The 19,320-nt window shown below is 40.2% G+C and overlaps 1 protein-coding gene across 1 annotated transcript in view; it reads right to left on the bottom strand.

Moving 5' to 3' along the window:
* Nucleotides 1-19,320, bottom strand: part of CORO2A (coronin 2A) — a 62,830-nt gene that overhangs the window by 6,475 nt on the left and 37,035 nt on the right. The window contains exons 2-8 of the mRNA XM_070938490.1: nt 14,796-14,996; nt 10,829-10,945; nt 8,437-8,586; nt 7,589-7,768; nt 5,437-5,553; nt 2,338-2,442; nt 675-771 (exon numbers count right to left, since the gene is read on the bottom strand). Of these exons, the coding sequence (XP_070794591.1) occupies nt 675-771; nt 2,338-2,442; nt 5,437-5,553; nt 7,589-7,768; nt 8,437-8,586; nt 10,829-10,945; nt 14,796-14,996 (967 nt within the window). The remainder of the gene's footprint in view (nt 1-674; nt 772-2,337; nt 2,443-5,436; nt 5,554-7,588; nt 7,769-8,436; nt 8,587-10,828; nt 10,946-14,795; nt 14,997-19,320) is intronic.

Genomic DNA, 19,320 nt, shown 5'->3' with positions numbered 1-19,320 from the left:
CCTTCCATGTGACATCTCGGTGTTGTCTCCATTCGTTCTTCTTTTTGTTATGTCTTCTGTCTTCGTTCTCATCCAATCAATTACAATTCATCACTAACAAAATATTCTGATTATAGCATTTTTATACATAACTATTAATGTACCTATTTGTATTTCTTTTCTAACCAATAGTAGGTGGTTCATGGACTAGCCATGGACTGGCAGATATTGCACAATCAGTCTTCTAGGACTTTCTTGCTCTTGTGATTTCAAATAGACTAGATGAAAACTCCTTAGAAGCAGGTGAAAAAACAATTGTCAAAATTTTCTTGTCCTGCTGGCAAAGGATTCAGCCTTTCACTATCTGGTTCCTCCAGATGTGCTCGCCTACAATTTTCATCATCTCCTGCCAATGTCAATGGTGAGGATAATCTGAACCGTAATTCAACATATGGGAGAACACCAGGTTGGGGAAGGCTGGTTTAATCAATATTCTGAGAGATAAAGGCACAGAAAAATGAATGTCATGAGTCAATGCTGTGCAGCCATGACAAAAGTGAAGCAAGGGAAAAGAGGCTGATGCTTATTATCTGTCTGTGACCAGCTGCCCCTTCCCTCAATGCATCAGTTGTTCACAGGCACCCTGTTCTAATTCACCCAGCATACAATCTGCAGTGAAACTGTTGCAAACTTACCAATTCCTTTCTGAGGCAAAGGGGAACGATATTCCGTCAAGTAATGTAGATATGGTTTCTCCACATTTATGTCATAGTACCTGATGTTCCCATCTCCCTAAAGATAATTGTAAGAGATACAAATTCAATGTATACTCACTTCCTCTCCCTGTTAAGTGAAATATTTCATCCTTTCCAGGGCAGCAGCTTGAGCTGGGTGGGGGCAAGTTCATACAAGAGTTCTTTTTTTCAAAAAGAAGCTACTCTGGGATGGATCTGGGAAATCCAGGATTCCACTCAGATGTGGCCTCAATTAAATTATTCTTGGCAAATTAGAATAACATGTGGCTCCTGGTCTGGAAGTTGAGTCATGGCAATTGGACTTCTTTTCTTGTAGCTTTAAATGTTTCACAGCTTATCCAAGTAAGCAGTTTGGTTAGAGGGATCCCATATATGTCCTCAAAGGTGATTTCATTTCTACCTAAGCTGGATAGGCTTGTTAGGCAAGGCAAGAAATAGTAGATGGAAACTAAAACAAGGAGAGAAGCAACCTAGAATTAAGGAGAAATTTCCTAACAGTGAGAACAATTAACCAGTGGAATGGCTTTGCCTTCAGAATCTGTGGATGCTCCATTACTGGAGGCTTTTAAGAAGAGACTGAACAGCCACTTGTCTGGTATGGTATAGGGGCAGTGGTGAAATCCTCCGAGGTTTGGCACTGGTTCACTGTGTGTGCATGCGCAGTGCGCGTCAAACACATGATTCACACGCATGCGCACTGCAGGTGCCACCGCGCGTGGAAAAATGAGGCTTAAGAAGGTAAGTAGAACAGTGAGGGAGGGGGAACAGCTGTGCTGCGCAATTTAGATTTGCTAGAAAGCAGGATTTCCTGTTTTCTACCAAATATCAATCGAGCGGCACAACTGATCGTCAGAAATACCAGTTCGGACAACCGGCTCACCCAAACCAGGGCAAACCGGTAGCATTTCACCCCTGGTATAGGGTCTTCTGCTAGAGCAGAGGGTTGAACTAGAAAGCCTCCAAGGTCCCTTATTCTATTATTCTGATCTTAAATCTTAGCTACTTCATAGATTCACCAGGGAGGCCACAATTAAAGGACCCACTAGGTAAAGGATTTCAGAGTTGGAACAGTTACATCACAATGACTCTCTGCCTACTCACCTAAGGAGCCTAGCCAGATTAGGTGAGAAATAGGGCATATGCCCAAGACCACATTCTAGATCAGCAAAAATCATGTAACTTCCCTTGAGAGTTATAATGAGTGCAATCAGTCTTGGAGACTGGCACTATTATAAGCTTCTTATATATCTTGGATCTGAAACTAACACAGCAAAACACATCAACATCCTAAATTCTGCCAGTAAAAAAGGGAGGGGGAAGGGAACCAGAAAAATTGCAATATTGGACAAACAGCACATCTGAGTAGCACCTCCTATCTTCAGCCAGGAGGACTTAGAAAACAAGAGTTTTGTTGGAAGGGAGCTGGCAGTCAATACATCAGTGGGAATTCTGGGAGTTGAAGTCCACACAGTTTAAAGTCGCCAAGGTTGAGAAATACTGCTCTGTAGAAATTAATAATCACAGCACCAACTGTATTGCTTTGAACTATACAACATATTGTCACAGCCAATTATTTCAACTTGGTCTATGGCTAAGAACTCACCTTGCTTAAGACATACAACATATGTGTGTCTGTATCATAGAAAGGAAATAGGAGGCCTGATGACCCATCCACATCTTCCTCATGTAAAGGCACAGAAAGATCATCCTGTATACAGTATACAGATCATGGAAACAGAAATTACTGCTGTAAGGTTTTCACTGGATCCAGAAAAATCAGAGAACACAAATAATGAGCATAACCACCACCACCCCCCATAATGTCAAATGGATCCTATTCTCACTGCCATGATACGTTTGCTAAAAAACTTCAGGTTGCAGGTAGGAACTCCAAACAAACTAATTAAACAGCTTTTACATACAGGTCCAAGAAATGCTGCTATAGGTTTTCTGCGCTGAAGCCCTAGCAGTCCTTACTACCAGAAATAATAAGTGCAACAGCGTGCCTACCATCCCTGTCCTAATATTCCTTTTTACTTACTCTTTTCATGTATTCAAATTATGTTTATACTTTTACCTGTTATCTTATATATGCTTGACAAAATAAACTTATGACTTATGACTTAAAGTAGACTTTCCCATCTCAAAGAGAACTCAGCCTATCTGAACTTGGAAAAAAAATATAACCGAGGCACCAATATCATTTTAAGTAGCGCAAAGAGAATTGCAACATTAGGACACAGGAGTGTGTAAAGTTGAAATCTTAAGGCCTTCTGCAGGCTTGGCTTCCTCCTGGCACTTTAAATGATGTGCCTCTAATCAGCGAATGGGCCTTTTATCCTACGATGATATGTCAAGGAGAACCTTCACTTTCCTTCATATCTCTACACTTTAAGGCAGTGGTCCCCAACCTTTTTATCGCCGCGGACCAATCAGCCTTTGATAATTTTACCGTGGCCCGCTGAGCGCGCGCAGGGGTGGCGGCTTTGGGCCACACGTGCGTACCTGCGCGGGGCTCTCTTCCCTGGAGCCTTTGCGCACGGCCCAGGAGCTTTTGCGCACGGCCCAGGAGCTTTTGCGCACGGCCCAGGAGCTTTTGCGCACGGCCCAGGAGCCTTTGCGCTGCAGCGTTCATGTCCCCCGGCCGCTGCGCAGCCCGGTGCCAGGTACTCCACGGCCCAGCACCGGTCCGCGGACCGGGGGTTGGGGACCACTGCTTTAAGGGACTAAATTAAGGGACTATGAACTTCTGGCTGATCTTGGTGGTATTATAGGGATGAACTAATAGTGCTGTGCATTTCCAGCTTCTGCTGGAGATATGTAAAACTCTGAGATTCCCTTACCCGAGAGCTGACTGCTGAATCTAGGGAAAAAAATAAGTGCATTTGATTTTTTTTTTTTTTTATTATTTGATTTATATGCCGCCCTTCTCCGGAGACTCAGGGCGGCTTACAATGTGCTAAGCAATATTTGAACATCTGAAAGACAATCCCAGAGCAATTTGCTATTTTGGAAATGTTCCAGGATTCATCTAAATTACCGACAGCGTTCTGATCAATATGCATTTGCAATAAGAATTTTCAAATTCAAGCAGACACAGAGCACAGAAATCAATTAAGTACAAACCATACTGTTGGACTGACACAAGTTTATTTGGAAATTTATTAGGGCATGTTTTCTTTATGAGAGGAATGATACATTTTCACCTCCTATAGACAGTTATGTGGAAATGTTTAATATTAGTCTATTAAGGCCCCATTGTGACCCAGACATTCTGGGTATAAAAGTAGCTAGCAACAGAACCAGCTGCTTCAGAGGCTGTGATATAAGAGGAGAAAGCATGGATTAAACTAAAGGATTCAGAATGCAGCTGTTCTAGATCTCTCCAGCAAGTGAAGTGATAGAGATCATTTTCAAAACAGAGCTCTTGAGATCTAAACAGCTAAAAGAATGGCTGAAACAGTCTTTGGTTGTCAGTCCCAGCTCCAGACCAAGAAATCAGTTTCCCAAGTAGACTAAAACTACTTTTATTGAGATTGGCTGTTATAATAGGATCTTGCAAATATAACTAAGTTGTACCTCTTCTCATTATACTTTAGTGAATTAGGAACATGACTGTTTGGGCAGTGGTGAAATCTAAATTTCTTTCCTACCGGTTCTGTGGGCGTGGCTTCGTGGGGTGGGGGTGTCATGTGACTGGGTGTATGTAACCATGTGACCGGGGAATCAAAAGACAGAAACTCACTAACGATGTCCTGCTGGAGCAGGGTTTGGCAAGATGATCTCCAGGTCCCTTCCAGCCCTGGATTATCCTCTGAAGCTGCGTCTAGTGCCAGGTTTGTAGTCCTTCCTTCCTCTCCTTTTTCTTTCCTTCCTTCCTTTCTTCCTTCCTTCCTTCCCTCCTTTCTTTCTCTCTCTCTCTCCCTCTCTCTCTCTCTTTCAAAAATGCACCCCCCACCCCCCGTTTTTTGCCCACACACCCCCATTTTTGGCCTAGCAGGTTTCAGGGAAGCCTGCTGGGAGCAAAAAAGCACCCCCCACCCCTTAAAAAAAAGGCTCTGATGATCGTGCGCCACAGCTGTGATCCTTGGAGCCTTTTTTTAACCTTTTAAAAGTGTTTTTTTACTACCAGCTCGGGCGAATAGGTAGTAAAAAATGCTTTAAAAAAGAAAAAAAAAAAGGCTCCAATGACCGCAGGGCACAGCTGTGATAATCGGAACCTTGTTTTTAATTTTTTAAAGCATTTTTTTTACTACCTATTCACCTGAGCTGGTAGTAAAAAAATGCCTAAAAAGTAAAAAAAAAAAAAAAGAAGAAGAAGTTCCGACGATCAGCTGAGCGATTTTCTTAACTTTTTAAAGCATTTTTAACTACTGGTTCTGGCATGTACCCCTGCATGTGCAGAGGGTACAAAACATACACAACAGACAACCGAGTGGGTGGGCGAAGCCTTGTGCCAGGATCGCTACCGGTTTGCCGAACCACCCACCATGCTCACTACCGGATTGGGCGATCCAGTCTGAACTGGGAGCATTTCACCCGTGTTTGGGCTGCCTCAGAATGTTCTCTGGACATCCTGGAATTAAAACATATTTTACTCTTTGCCACCTTGGCAATGAAGCTTGTATACCTCCATCACCGTTATCTTCCTTACTCTGTGTATCAGTGACGTGATCTTATGGCGGTTTACCATGAAACTCACCTGATCCCACAAGGCAATCTGCCTATTATTCCATCTGGATGTCCCTGTGGTAAGCAGCTTTTTCAGGTTTCCTAGAAACACAACTTTATTCACCCGGTGAGATTTGCTGCTTGCTTCCTGTAAGAAGGCATAGCATGTTAAATTATAGGAAATCAAATACCCCAAATATTTCTCTTTTCATGGAAATCTGCCTAGTTTAGTTAATTCCTTAGTCTTCTGAAATCTCTCCACAATCACCCACGTTCATCTCCCTTGCATAGTTTACATTTAGTTGACACAACAATATATTTTAAGAAATACTAGCAGATCAATTAAAAAGTAGGCTAATTAAAAGTAGGTATTTCTAACCTATGGCCCAAGGGCTTATGCAGCCCTGGACAGCTAATAACGTGGTATCCCCAAAACAGTAAACTTTTAACATGATGTGCATTTATATACATTAGCTATATTATATATTTTATATGTGGCCAAAGACTTCACCTCTTCACTCAAAGCAGCCTAAGCAACCCAAAAGACTGGACCTGGCCTAGATCATGGGACTTCCTATCAAACTATTTTTGTCCACTATGAATTGAAGACCACTTGAATGAATGACTAGAACTGAGAAATTATGCAAAGGACAGGCCTACTAATGGCCCATCTTCTACACCACTGAATTATCAGAACGGGACAGAGATCTTACATCCACGAGTCAGGTAACAGATCAGCTGACGTGCACTATTCTGCTGCAATTAATTTGACTTTTGATGGCTTCCAGTTAATACCTGAAAGTCATACCCAAAACAAATATGAATGATCCTGGGGTCTTCTCTATGCATAAGTTCCTTCCTATGGAGAGAAAACTAAGAGGAAGCATTTGAAAACATTTCAGAAGTAAAGCAGCAGTAGTGAAAGTTAAACACTGCAGAACTGAAAGGAATCAAGACTCAAGACTTAAGACTCAGTAGAGGTGCAATTGAATTGGACAATGGTGCTTCTGATAGAAATAATTTTTAGTTGGCCAGCAATTTTTTAAAAGAAATAACTCATTGCCTGAATTATTGATGCTGATGTAAAATAATGGGCCCAATCTAATGACAATTATCAGAGGAGAGTTATGTTATTGGTGAGATGGATGGCATATAAATTTAATAAGTTAATATTAAACTACCATTATATGTTGTGGTCTGAAGATCTGGCAACATTTGGAAAGCATTTATAAGAAGACAGGCAGAGGAGCTTTTTCTTGGGTGGTACAGATTTATGTGACTGGAGAACAAAATTGAACATAGAAAGTCTTGTTAATCTGCATAACTAATGTTTCTTAGCAATGAAGAATAGTAACCATGTCAACAAATAACAAGTAGATCATGTGCAAAGATCAAACAAGTGGATCACCTGCAAAGATCTTTTGAATTTAAGATGAGGCTAGAAGGCTCCATGCACCTTTTCTCTAATATAGTTTGAAATACGTCAAGGGAAGAATTTCATCTCAAATGCTGGATTCTCAGGAAGTGGTTTTTTAGAAGTCCTTCCCATCTCTAGAACATGACAAGACTGTAGATTTGGGTTTGTCTGACTGTATCTCTCCAAATATTGTAAATCTGGTTTAAGTTCAGAGCCAGTCTTTGCAACCAGATAGCTTGCCTCTAACAATGTTGCTTTGAAGAAAGGCAATTCACTTTCTGGCTAAAACCATCCCGTAGATCCCACCTACAAACAGCAGCCCCTGTCAGACCTGGAAGCCATCTTTTGCATTGGGCCTTCAGGCCTGCCACATTTAGTGCTGTGGGAAACTGGGAGAGGGGATTGTATGGAGCACGGGTGATATATAGTCATAATAACATTCCTTTCTCAGAGAGTCAAGGACATCTTGCCCTGCACCTGGAGGGGTGTGACTGGGAGGCATCTCCAGTTGGGAGCTCTGATTGGACCATGTGATGGACATGTGGGTGCTGGGCAGGACTTGGGCTTTCCTTTGGGTGGGGAAAACCTGGAAACTTTCAGATTCACAGATGTGCCAATATGACATCTCTAATAAAATGGAACTTTGAGGAACTTCAAGCCTTGGAATCTTCTTTCGTTGGGATTATTACTTGGAACCCTGACAGCCTCTTTCCTAGTTAGAACCAGTTTTACCGTTCATGCCAATCATTCTCCCCAACCAACATACCTGAAAGATGGTTCCTGCTCGTGGGTCAATGATCCTTATTTTCCTGTCCCTGCAGACTGTGGCTAAGAGGCTGCCATCTGTGTTGAAAGACATGGAGAGGATGACATCTGTATGGAAGCTGATTGTCCTTACTGGCGTCTGAATTGTATGTTCTTTGGTATCAAGGTTCCAGATCATGACCTGCGATAAAAGTACAGGTATCAGAGAATGTTTTCTGAACTTTCCACCCACTGAATAAGCAGACTATAAAAGAACTATGCAGCAATTGTGCCCCAAATGTGATGCACCAACAAATACTATCTCATTCAATGCAGATCCAAATCTGACACCATGGCTGAGTGGAGAAGGATGAGAAAGGGAGTGCTTAAAATAATTGGAGCAAAAGTTTAATTCTGTGGGAAGTATAATTTGCACAACAAAATCAAATCAAAACTTTATAACCGTCTCAGACCAGCATATAGACAGTGTCAATTTCTATGATGTATCACAAATGCTGTGATTTCAAAAAGACCAAAAGAATGACTTTTTCCCTTACTTATAGTTTTTAGTTCATATATTTAGTTTATAGATGTTCTAATGTAAACTATTATTTATTTAATTCTATTTTGGTCTGTCTGACTTCAAAAACACTTAGTATTCAAGTTGTAAAGTGACTGCATTCATTTTGCCTGGCCAATTTACACTTTATCATCACTGAAGATTGAAATAAATAACTGGAATGGAATTCTTCCACTATGGCACATATGCTCCTTTCTTCTCCATCACCCAAATTTCTTTCACAAGACTCTCATGAAGAAGCCTAGCAGTATTTCAGGGTTGAAATGAATGCTCCTAAGATCTCAACTCACTTTGTAATCATAACCAGTGCTGAAGAGGATGTTACTTGCAGTTGGGTGCCATTCAATAAGCCCCACTCTTCTGGAATGGCCAAGAAGGTCCTTCTGGGCATCTGTGATGCTTTGGGTTAGCAAATGCTGGGGAATATTCCAGACCTTAACCTACGAGACAGAAGATGCAACACAATCCAAGAAGATTCCATTAACCCAGATTATCTCATTCAACGCAGCAGCGTTCAAGAGCAACAATGCTGTCTACAAATTTTGGGAAATTATGGGCCTCCAAGATAAAATGTGTTAATTTTACATATTTTGATTAGATGAATTAGAAAACAGGTGATAAAGGTGCTGGTTGGCTAACGTTTTTAAGATATTTCACAATAAAGATTTATACACAGGCGAGTATATTGGCCTACAAGGGAGGGATGATCATGATGCCTCGTAACTTCTCGACAAAGTACGGTAGAACAATGAAAATGGCACCACATGGAAGTGTATACATTTATCTTCACTTGTGAACAGCAAGGCAGATGACTATGAAAAACACCTGGAAAATTTGTTTAGATCCTATAAAACACTTGGTACAAACATGTCACTGAAAATTCACTTCTTACACTCACATTTAGGCTATTTCCCTTTGAACTGTGGGGCAGTGAGTGATGAGCAGGGAGAGAGATTCCACCAGGATATCGCAGGCATGGAGAAAAGATACCAAGGGAAATGAAGTCCATCCATGCTTACTGATTATTGCTGGAATCTCCCCAGGGATGATTCTACTGCGGTTCACAAGAGAAAAGCCGAAAAATGCAGTTTAGATACCAAATAAAGATGGAACCTTGTCATTTAATCTGATCTTAGAGCTTGTCAGTTTTTCATGCAAAAAGCATGAAAATGTTACGTGAAAAACCAATAAATGAATGGAAAGTTATGTTATCGGTATCAATAATAAGATAAATTTATAATGATTGGTTTGGCACCATTCTCATTGCTATATCACATTTTGCAGAAAAATTATGGAGCATAATCACACATCCCCCTCATAATTCTGAATTATTTTGATGTAATTTAGAGCTGAAGCTGTATCTTGGAAATTGGAGCCAATGAATACTCAGGACTTAATTTTCCTTTATTAGTGACCAATTCGCGTAAAATTAAGCTACTTTCATTTCTGAGGTTTTCTCCTTGTAGACTAGTGTAGCCTGAAAGACCAATATTAACAACTGCTGAGCCTACAGAAATGGAAAAGTGATTAGCAATGAAGGGAAGGGTACAAGAGACTCTCTTTTGCCACCCCGCCTTCACCCTGTCCAGGTCCTTTGTTATTTCATGTTCCAGTACTACACACAGGATTACCAATAAGAAAAGGAGAAAGGTTCCCCTGCACGGCAGAAGGTAGCCTTGGCATCCATCAAAATGAGCGAGGGCGTTCGCTTGTTCTTAGTCCCTGCATTTCTAAATAGCATCTGAGATAACAGTAACAGAGTTGGAAGGGACCTTGGAGGTCATCTAGTCCAAACTGCTCCTCACGCAGAAGACCTGTACTAGGGATTCGAACCGCTGAACTGTCGACTTTTCTGACTGACAAGTTCAGTGTCTTAGCCACTGAGTCACCTGGAACAGAGACTAGGTATCAAACATGTTTTCATTCCCAAGGAAATGTTCTCTTCACTTGCACTTCTTTTTCGTTACAATTTACTTCCCACCTTTTCTCCAAAGCATGGCATTTTAGCTACTCCACAACGACAAGAGATAGAGTACACACACAAAAAAAATCAGTCTTGCTCAAGGGCGCCCATGAACCTGATTTCCAAACTTCTAAATCCAAAACTAGAATGTCATTTGGGGAATTTACAGTGATCTTTTGGAAGGTATTAGAAAAAAGACGATGTTAGAAGCAATGCAGATGTGACATTGTTCGGTCTGCTAACCATCTGGAACATTAAGATGTCAGAATCTGGCACATGGATTCTGCATCATTTCATTTTCACAGTTAAAAGGGATACCAGGGGCATGGGGGGGGGAGGCAAATGATGAATTGTAATGTAAGTTTTGTCCCTTTTGAACATGCATCGTGACATCACACACCCATGTGCAGGGGCAGAGCTTGCACTGCAATGTCACAATACACACTGGACATCCTACCCAAATTTTTATAGAGTCCATGGAATGTTGCTAAGTGATCATTTGTCCTAGCAACATCAGATTTCATTTGATCTGGCTAGCTCCACCGTGGTTAAAAATCCATGGGCATAATACAGACTGTGCTATCCAGCTGTAAATACATAACTAATCATAATAACAAACAAGAAAAGGAAACTTGAGTGATTGTGCTCCTGATTGGGTTCGTGAAGAAATTAGGCGGTATTCTGCCTGACTCAGGCAAAGGTTCGTAACTCTGACTTACTGTGGTATCTTCCGAACATGATGCTATTACAAAGTCATCAAAGGGGTTCCATTTGATGTCTAATACATTTCCTTTATGCCCACAGATGCGAGGGTAATGCGGGTCAAGTTTTCCTGTCTAGAAACAAATGGAAAAGTTTAATTCTACAATGAAAAGTTCTCTGAAAAGGCTTTTTTATCGTATTTATTATTGATGATCCTCGCGCAGTCAGCCAGATGTTCAGACTGGGTTTGGCATTTTTGTCTAACTAATGAGTCCTTTCCAAGGACCTAGGATAGGCAAATGTGGATGCTTGATGGTGTTACAGGTATCATCGCAGGATGGAAGCTGTTTCAAGTAAAGCCGCCTTCTGCAATTGACTGATGGTGAATTTGTCAATACCTATGGTTTTCAAGTGGTGCTCCAGTTGTTTTGGGATTGCACCCAAGGCACCTATTACTATTGGTACCTTTGCTTGCTTTTGCCACAGTTGTTCTATTTCTATTTGTAGGTCTTTGTATATTATTATTATTATTATTATTATTATTATTATTATTATTATTATTATTATTTTATCCATTAAACATGAAACTCAGTCAACTGAACATTTAAAAATGCATCATAAATATCATTGACTGGCACTGATGGTTGATTGCTGCCAGCATCCTAGGTATCAACCAAGTATCTTCTTAAAATGTATGATGTTCCGAGTAGCGCAGTTTTTTGCAGTTCCGCTGGTGTTATCGCAGGAAGCTGTAATTTCTTGATGTATTTTGTAAAATTCTTGGACATGGTGTCAAGTGCCCCGATGACAATGGGTATCACTGTCATATGTTTCATCCATAATCGCGTAGTTTCGATGGCCGGGTCGCGATATTTTGTGATATTTGTTATTATCATCATCATCATTATTAAAATTTCCATCTATCAATTATAAAAAGGCCATACTACTTGGATCCACACATATACAAACTGATACATTATGACATCCTTGGGAAGAACTTGATGCATATTAAGGCAAACACCAGCTGAAGAACTAACAGCTGTAATTTCACATTGTTGTGTATATAATAATAATGCTAATAAAGTAGCATGCATGTTTGTGGTCTCATTTGTTTGGATCAAAAGCAGGCTGATTTTTAATTTATCTCCCCCTTTTAAAATACCAAATGCTTTATTCTCTAATGCATAATTCAATTTAACATTACCTATCATTATGTGCTTGTACAGATAGTTCTCGGTTAACAACCATTCACTTAACAGCCATTCAAAGGTACGACATTGAATAAGGACATACATAGCTGCTCCAATTCCAGATCTAGGTCTAAGGATCAAGGCCTCCCATGTTACAAAGAGAAGCTTCTATTTATAGCACATGGAAGAGAGTCTTTTCATGTCTTGTACCCAAGGCATGAAATATACTCTTTTGGATATGCATCTGGACTCCACTGTTGCAGAGAAAATCTGCAAAGATGTATGTGGGTTCCCAGTTTTTTATCAGGTAATTTTAGTGTTATAAAATGTTTAGGATAACTAATTTAAAAAAAATTCTAGTATCAATAATTTTATTTTTCATTTAAAACTTTCTATGTTTTGTTTTCATATTTGATTTGCCACCTTAAATGCTTGTCAAATCAGAAAGGTAGGGCATATATAAAGTAAGGAAACAAGAAAAAAATAATAGCTTCAGTATAAACATAACACACAAGGAGCACAACCCAAGTGTGATGACCCAGAGCACAGCACAGAGATAACACAAACAGCTGGCAGTTCAAACAGCCCCTTCATTGCTCCAAATCTCCCCCAACGCTCCCACGTTACTGGCAAGTCCTAAAGCAGACTGAGAACAAACTCCCACACAAACCTCAAACAGCCTCTGGCTGCAGTTAGTCCAGCCCAATGCTGTCTACACCCAGGCTGCACAGCAATAAATCCCAAATGTATTTGGCAAAACAAGAGCCAAGCAAGGAGTTCAGGGAGCTGAAGATCCAGATAATAATTCCAACGGGGGCATGACAGCAAGACTTTTATCGAACTGTGGCAGAGCCAGGCCAATATGGAGTCATACAGATGTAACGGGGTAGATTAGAGGAAGGGACGTAGAGGGCAGGAGCAAAAAGCAGTTTCCGCATGTCTTACTGCTGGCTTCCTTATAGTTAACAGTTATTAAAGCAGTCATTCCCCAAGAGGAGGCCGGGAGAGAAATACTAGTACCCTGTTAAACAAATTAATTAAATAATGCAAGGCTGCCATCTACCCGTGTTTCCTGAAAATAAGACCCGTCTTATATTTTTTTGAACCCTGAAATAAGCGCTTGGCCCTATTGCCATGCGCTCAAAAGCCCGATTGGGCTTATTATCAGGGGATGTCTTATTTTGAGGGAAACAGGGTAGTAAAGTCCATTCCAATTAAGTCTATCATAATCTTGGCACTGAAGGCTAGGGCTACAATATATGCCAACTGTATGCCTCTTTTATTAGTTATTTATGCAGAGCATATACAGGTTGTTTCACATTTATTTATTTATATATATATTAGATTTTTATTCCACTTTTATCACTTAATTGATAATTCAATTCAAGGCAGCGAACATAGGTAATTTTTATTTATTTATTTTATTTATTTATTCAATTTATATACCGCCCTTCTCCTAGTGGACTCAGGGCGGTGCACAGCCAAAACTAAAATACATAACAATACAAAATTTAAAATTAATTAAAAGAATTATATACTTTGGCCCGAATTAAAACAGTGCGAATTAAAACCCATTAACAAATTAAAACTAAACAATTAATAACCATTAAAAACTAAAAAAGGTAATACTCTTTCCTCTTCTTATTTTCTCCACAACAATAAATCTGTGAGGTGAAGTTTCCCTAAATGCTGAACAAACATGTCCCAGAGACAGTTTTGTTCTGCTACATCTTAATGATGTTGCCTTTCCCTTATTTCATCCCTTACCTGAGGAACTTACAACTTGAAATGAGAAAAAATAATACGGATAATCCTCGACTTATGACCACAATTGAGCCCAACATTTCTGTTGCTAAATGAGACATTTGTTAAGTGAGTCTTGCCCCTCTTTACGACCTGTCTTGCCAGAGTTGTTAAGTGAATCACTGCAGTTGTTAAATTAGTAACACGGTTGTTAAGTGAATCTGGCTTCCCCATTGACTTTGCTTGTCAGAAGATCGCAGAAGGTGATCGCAGGACCCAGGACACTTCAACCACCATAAATATGAGTCAATTGACAAGCATCTGAATTCTGATCAAGGGATCATGGGGACGCAATGGTTGTTAAGTGTGAAAACTGGTCATAAGAAAACTGGTCATAGTGCTGTTGTAATTTCGAATAGTCACTAAATGAACTGGTGTAAGTCGAGCACTACTATGAATACTGGAACTGCTAAAGACAACTTTAAGCTGCCTCTGCTGTTTGCTGTGCATGAGACAACAGTGTCATGAGCGCATATGAATTAAATATCGTATCAGGGATTAACACTTGGTCACGCCAACATTAAGGAAACATGAGAATGGGCCAGTGGTGAAATGTAAAATTTGTTACTACCAGTTCTGTGGGCGTTCGGCAAAAGATCATCACATGACCCAAGGACACTGAAACCATCATAAATATAAGCCAGTTTCCACATATCTAAATTTTGATCCTTGTGACCATGGTGACGCTGCAACAGTCATGTGAAAAACAGTCATCAGTCTCTTTTTTTCAGTGTCGTTGTAATTTCAAATGGTCAGTAAACAATGGTTGTAAGTCAAGGACTACATGTAAATGAACCCACTGCTTGTGTATCAACTTATGGAGTTATTGCAGACAATATTGCTAATTTTTCAAGTGACCAATCAGGGCAAAAACAAAGCCCTCACTGAAAACGAGTTACTGATTTGGGCTTTATCAACATTTGGCCTCCCATGTCTTTATCCGCCCCACATCGATAAGCCAGTTATATAGGACAGGCTTGGAGATACCTACTTGACTGATTGGTATAACAAGAAAGGCGCCTCCACCTGCACATTCGGTCACCACGGCAATAAAACGAGGATTGACAGCACAAAACTGGTTGTCATAGACACTGTGGGTGATGGGTACGTTGTCATAGCAGTTCTCTTTACTGGCGGCCTTGCCATAAACGTGGCGGAATTTAGAACTCCGATACTGAGGATTCCATGACATCTGCAAGGCAGAAAGAGAATACAAGCATGAAGTCTTCAGACGCTTGAATTTTCCATACTCTTGCCAGAGATCTCCAGTCCTGGCTGAGGACTTCTGGGAGTTGAAGCCCACAAGTTTTAAAATTGCCAAGCTTGGAGATCCGTGCTCTTGACCTATAGTTAAAGTTATCTTCCAACTATGCTGTGGAAGTTCAGACAAATTTGAAACAGCCTAAGGCAGGAGTGTCACACTCAATTTCATTGAGGGCCGCATCAGGGTTGTGTTTGAACTTGGGGGGCCAGGATGGGCATGGCCAGCTCAATGCCACTTGTGTCGGAGGTGCCTGTGGTGTCCCGAGCACTCTACCAGTGAAAACGGGCTCCTGAGCTCCGTTTTTGGCTGTGACAGCCTCCTGCAACCCTCTGCCAGTGAAAACGGAGCTCGGGTGGGCCCTCCCAAGCTCCATTTTCGCAGGCTGTGGCACTGTGGGCAGGTCCTTCGCTGTTTCCAGGGCAGCCCTGTGGGCCAGATCTAAATAGCCCACTGGCCACATGAGTTTGACACCCCTGGCCTAAAGGGAGCTTGACTGCTTGGAATCTCCTAAATATGCCATTGGCTGAGCTGGACTAGTTTCCCAATCATTAATCAATAGGAAGGTCACTTAATATAAGATCTTGGCCGAGGAAGCTCCGGGAAAGATTCATCAGGAAAATCTCCCTAAGAAACCCAGAACCTTTTAGAATTGAAAAGTCATTGATGAAATATTAATCTGTGCTTAGATTTTTGACAATTTTATTGTGAAGATCTCTTTTATGCAGCCAGTACCAATCAACTCCTAGGCAGCTGTATTAAAAACAACTGAATTGCTCAACACTGTATAATATCAAAATCAAACAAATCATATGACAAATTACTGCCTTGTGTGAATACAAGCACCTATAATGCTACAAAAACAAACCAGGAAGCTGCAAAGAATGTAAGGTTGCTGCCAGATCCTGTAGGCAGGGAGGGGGGGGAGAAAGGGGGGGGCACAATACTGTATGGTAAGAATACATACCATAATATCTTGCCATTATTTATTATTTATTATTTATTTAAATATCAAAGCATACCAGGACTTGAAAAGGTCAAGTACTCTACAAAGCAGAGCTTCAGGCTAAATTCCAACATCCTTTAAAATCCTTTTTTATGCACTGTAACAGATAACGCCCTAGGTGATTTATTTACAGATTTTTTAAAAAGAGAGAGAGAACTAACTCAGCAATCAAGATTTCCTGATATTTAAAGGAGAAGAGATGATTATCTCCCTTTAAAGACATACTGTAGGTTGTTGGCTCCAGGATATGTTGACATGGTTCCCTTCATTAATTCAGCACATATTTTTCGTAGGTGTCTACACTCCAAAGTCTGTAAGGATGCATTGCTGTACTATTTGCATATTATGTTTTCTATATAAGTTTTCACCAATTACTGGTACTTTCAACTATGAAGTACCAAAAAACTCCAAAAGATACCCTTAAATTGAGCTTGACTCCATGTGATTAATTTTTTTTAAAAAAAATTATTTATTATTTATTATTCGTATTTCTATGCCGCCCAACTCTCCAAGGTCTCTGGGCGGCTTACAACCAAGACAGTATGAACAGTATACAATAAGATGTTTTATTTACTTCGTTATCAAAGTTTGGTTTTGGTTGTTCAATGTGAGAGTCACAAATGAAACAGATGTTTAGCACATCACAAAGCATAATAATTGGAGGAACAGGAAAAGAGATAAAGCCTATTTTGCACTGCTGCCCTCTAAAGTCTGACAGCAACATGGAGAAATGCTTGTCGTATGGAGAGCAGTTATTAATTTCAGTAAATTACCAATCAAGCCAGGGTTACTAATAATAGCAGGCAAGTGAAGAGAAAGAGTGATTTCTACATATGTATTTTTATGTGAATCTGTGCACAGACATGTTGGCCTATCTGTCTGTCTCTGTCTGACTGACTGTGCAGGGCACTTTTTATACTTCTAATTGCACCTTTATTGGTTACTAATGGGTAAAGTTTTTTCATGCAGTGTTGCCAGTCAATGAGCACACCCTACCTACCTAATTACACATTAGTGTAACTTGTTAAATGTGTAACAACCTGTTTTATTCCTTGGCATCTCAGGATAAGTCAATAGAAACCCCCCCCCCCCCCAACTTCTCATTTTCCTGGAGAGCTGCTATATTCAACTGCTGGTATAATCTGAGAGGTCACAAGTTGTATCAGCCAACATTAGACTGATGGGACTCAATATCTCCAGCATCATAACAAAAGCAATACCTGGCAAGGATGCTTACCTTTCACTGACTTGATCTCAGCTCACAGTCACTTTAATCTTTCTACCGCCTGCATAGGTTGCATTCTGCCACCCCCATGAAAGCAAAAATGTGGGATGGCTCGACAAATGACGCCATGAAACAAATGAAGCCATGAAAACAATCCTGACAGAAATGAGTCAGCCATGCCCATTGGCTACACTCGTCTCCTCTCAGCCTGTGCCTCCATCCACAATGTCCAAAGCAAACAACTCACTGGAAGCTGAAACTTCATCTGCTGGGGTGTGGCCATAGCTGCCTCCTCACCATCAGCTGAATAAACTCATTTTTCAGTCTTGGCATGTCTACCTGTGACCTCTGGGTATCGGTGACCTACCCTGTTGTTTGATTAACCTTCTTGAGGGCAGTAGCCCTCCAAGGGCTTGTATTAAACAGATTTTCTTTTTATGACAGGCACACGCTAATGCTAAACCACTTTCTTCTTCATTATATTTTTCTTTCTCCATCTTTCTCTCTCTGAAGCAGGGCTGTGTTCAGAGACGGCAGGGGTGGGCAATTAATTTTCTCAAGGTGACGCATGAGAAACTGGGACTATTATGGAGGGCCGAATCCTAGGGCTGTAAAACTATGTAGGCACGCATGCATGCACATATGTAAATTGAAGGGGAAAAAAAGCAGTCACCTTCAAAATAAAAGCAATGCCATTGTACTATGCACATGATGTATGATATTTAAATGCTTATTTAAATTTGATTTCTAATTTCTAACTGACCTCACATAGGCTGGACAGGGACAGCCAAAGGGCCGGATGTGACTTGGAGGCTGTAAAATACCCAGTAAAATACCCAGATCTGAGGTAAGGTGTGTGTGTGTATTGGACAAATGTTTCAGGTGTGACATAGAATGACATATTTAGGAGAGATCTTCTAGATAAGTATGATGTAATCTTCATTCTCAAAAGAACACATGAACAATCTATCTCCCCATTCAAGCCTACTGTTTTCAAAGTACTTCCTTTATCATTTGCCTAATATTGCCCATTTTTTCCACACATAGCACAGCAGAAGACACCCCTCCCCAATAATTCAATCATTCTCTTCTGCTGGCCATCCATTTGACACAGTTTCTGATTTCAGGGTGATTATGAGAATATCAAATGATAATTATAATATGATAAATATTCATGTGTAAGTTTTAAAAAAACCCAATACTGTTTTAATTGTTTAAATTGTTCTCATTGTGGACCAAAAGCAGTTCTAAGCATATTGTAATTTTCCTTTAACAGCCATACATATTTTGTGGACAGTATATTGACTGGGTCAATATACTTTTTAAACAATGCTAACAATAATAATACAATTAAATATACATAATCATAGTCTTCCATCTTCTAACCTTAACATGCACATTGTAATTATAATAAATTCTATTATATATCAGTGTGTGTAATACTATTTTCCCAATTTGTACTCATCTTTCCCCCCGCCCCCATTTGTTGGGGTTCTTCTACAGTCACATCTTTGTCTTTAAACAATACCATTCTCTCCTTATGATTCTTTGTCACTTCTTCATGAATACATTGAAACATCAATAACATTTATTCATAAAATGTATTTGTTGCCCCCTGTTGAGTCACTAATAGTTTAATATATTAAAAATTACTCAATATTCCACCTCAATTCCAATATCCCAATTATCTAGGAACACCAATAAAGCCAATTTATCATCATTTCCAACTCCCCTGACCATATCTACAAAACATCAGAGTAGGGTTAGGGTTAGGGTTAGAGTTAGGGTTTAATTGAAATTAAGTAAGAAGCAATACCATTACTCCTAAATCTCTCTCTCTCATCCCTTTCTGATAATTCTGAGAACGAATAGGTGGAATAGTTTTACCAGGTGCTCAGGTTTGAGTGAGCATCAAGTGCTTCCAGAAAATGCTAAGATCTGCACTTCAGCAAATACCTAACTCCAGAAATGAGGAGGTAGAGAACCAAAAATGCTCTTCTGAATCTTTGCCAGCAGGCTGGCTT

This window comes from Pituophis catenifer, unplaced genomic scaffold, assembly GCF_029215685.1.
Source record: "Pituophis catenifer annectens isolate HBS135680 unplaced genomic scaffold, rPitCat1.0.hap2 SCAF_2, whole genome shotgun sequence".
In the NCBI taxonomy this organism is placed as follows: Eukaryota; Metazoa; Chordata; class Lepidosauria; order Squamata; family Colubridae; genus Pituophis; species Pituophis catenifer.
Note: the sequence above shows the minus strand (reverse complement) of the source record. Positions and strands in the feature narration are given on the sequence as shown.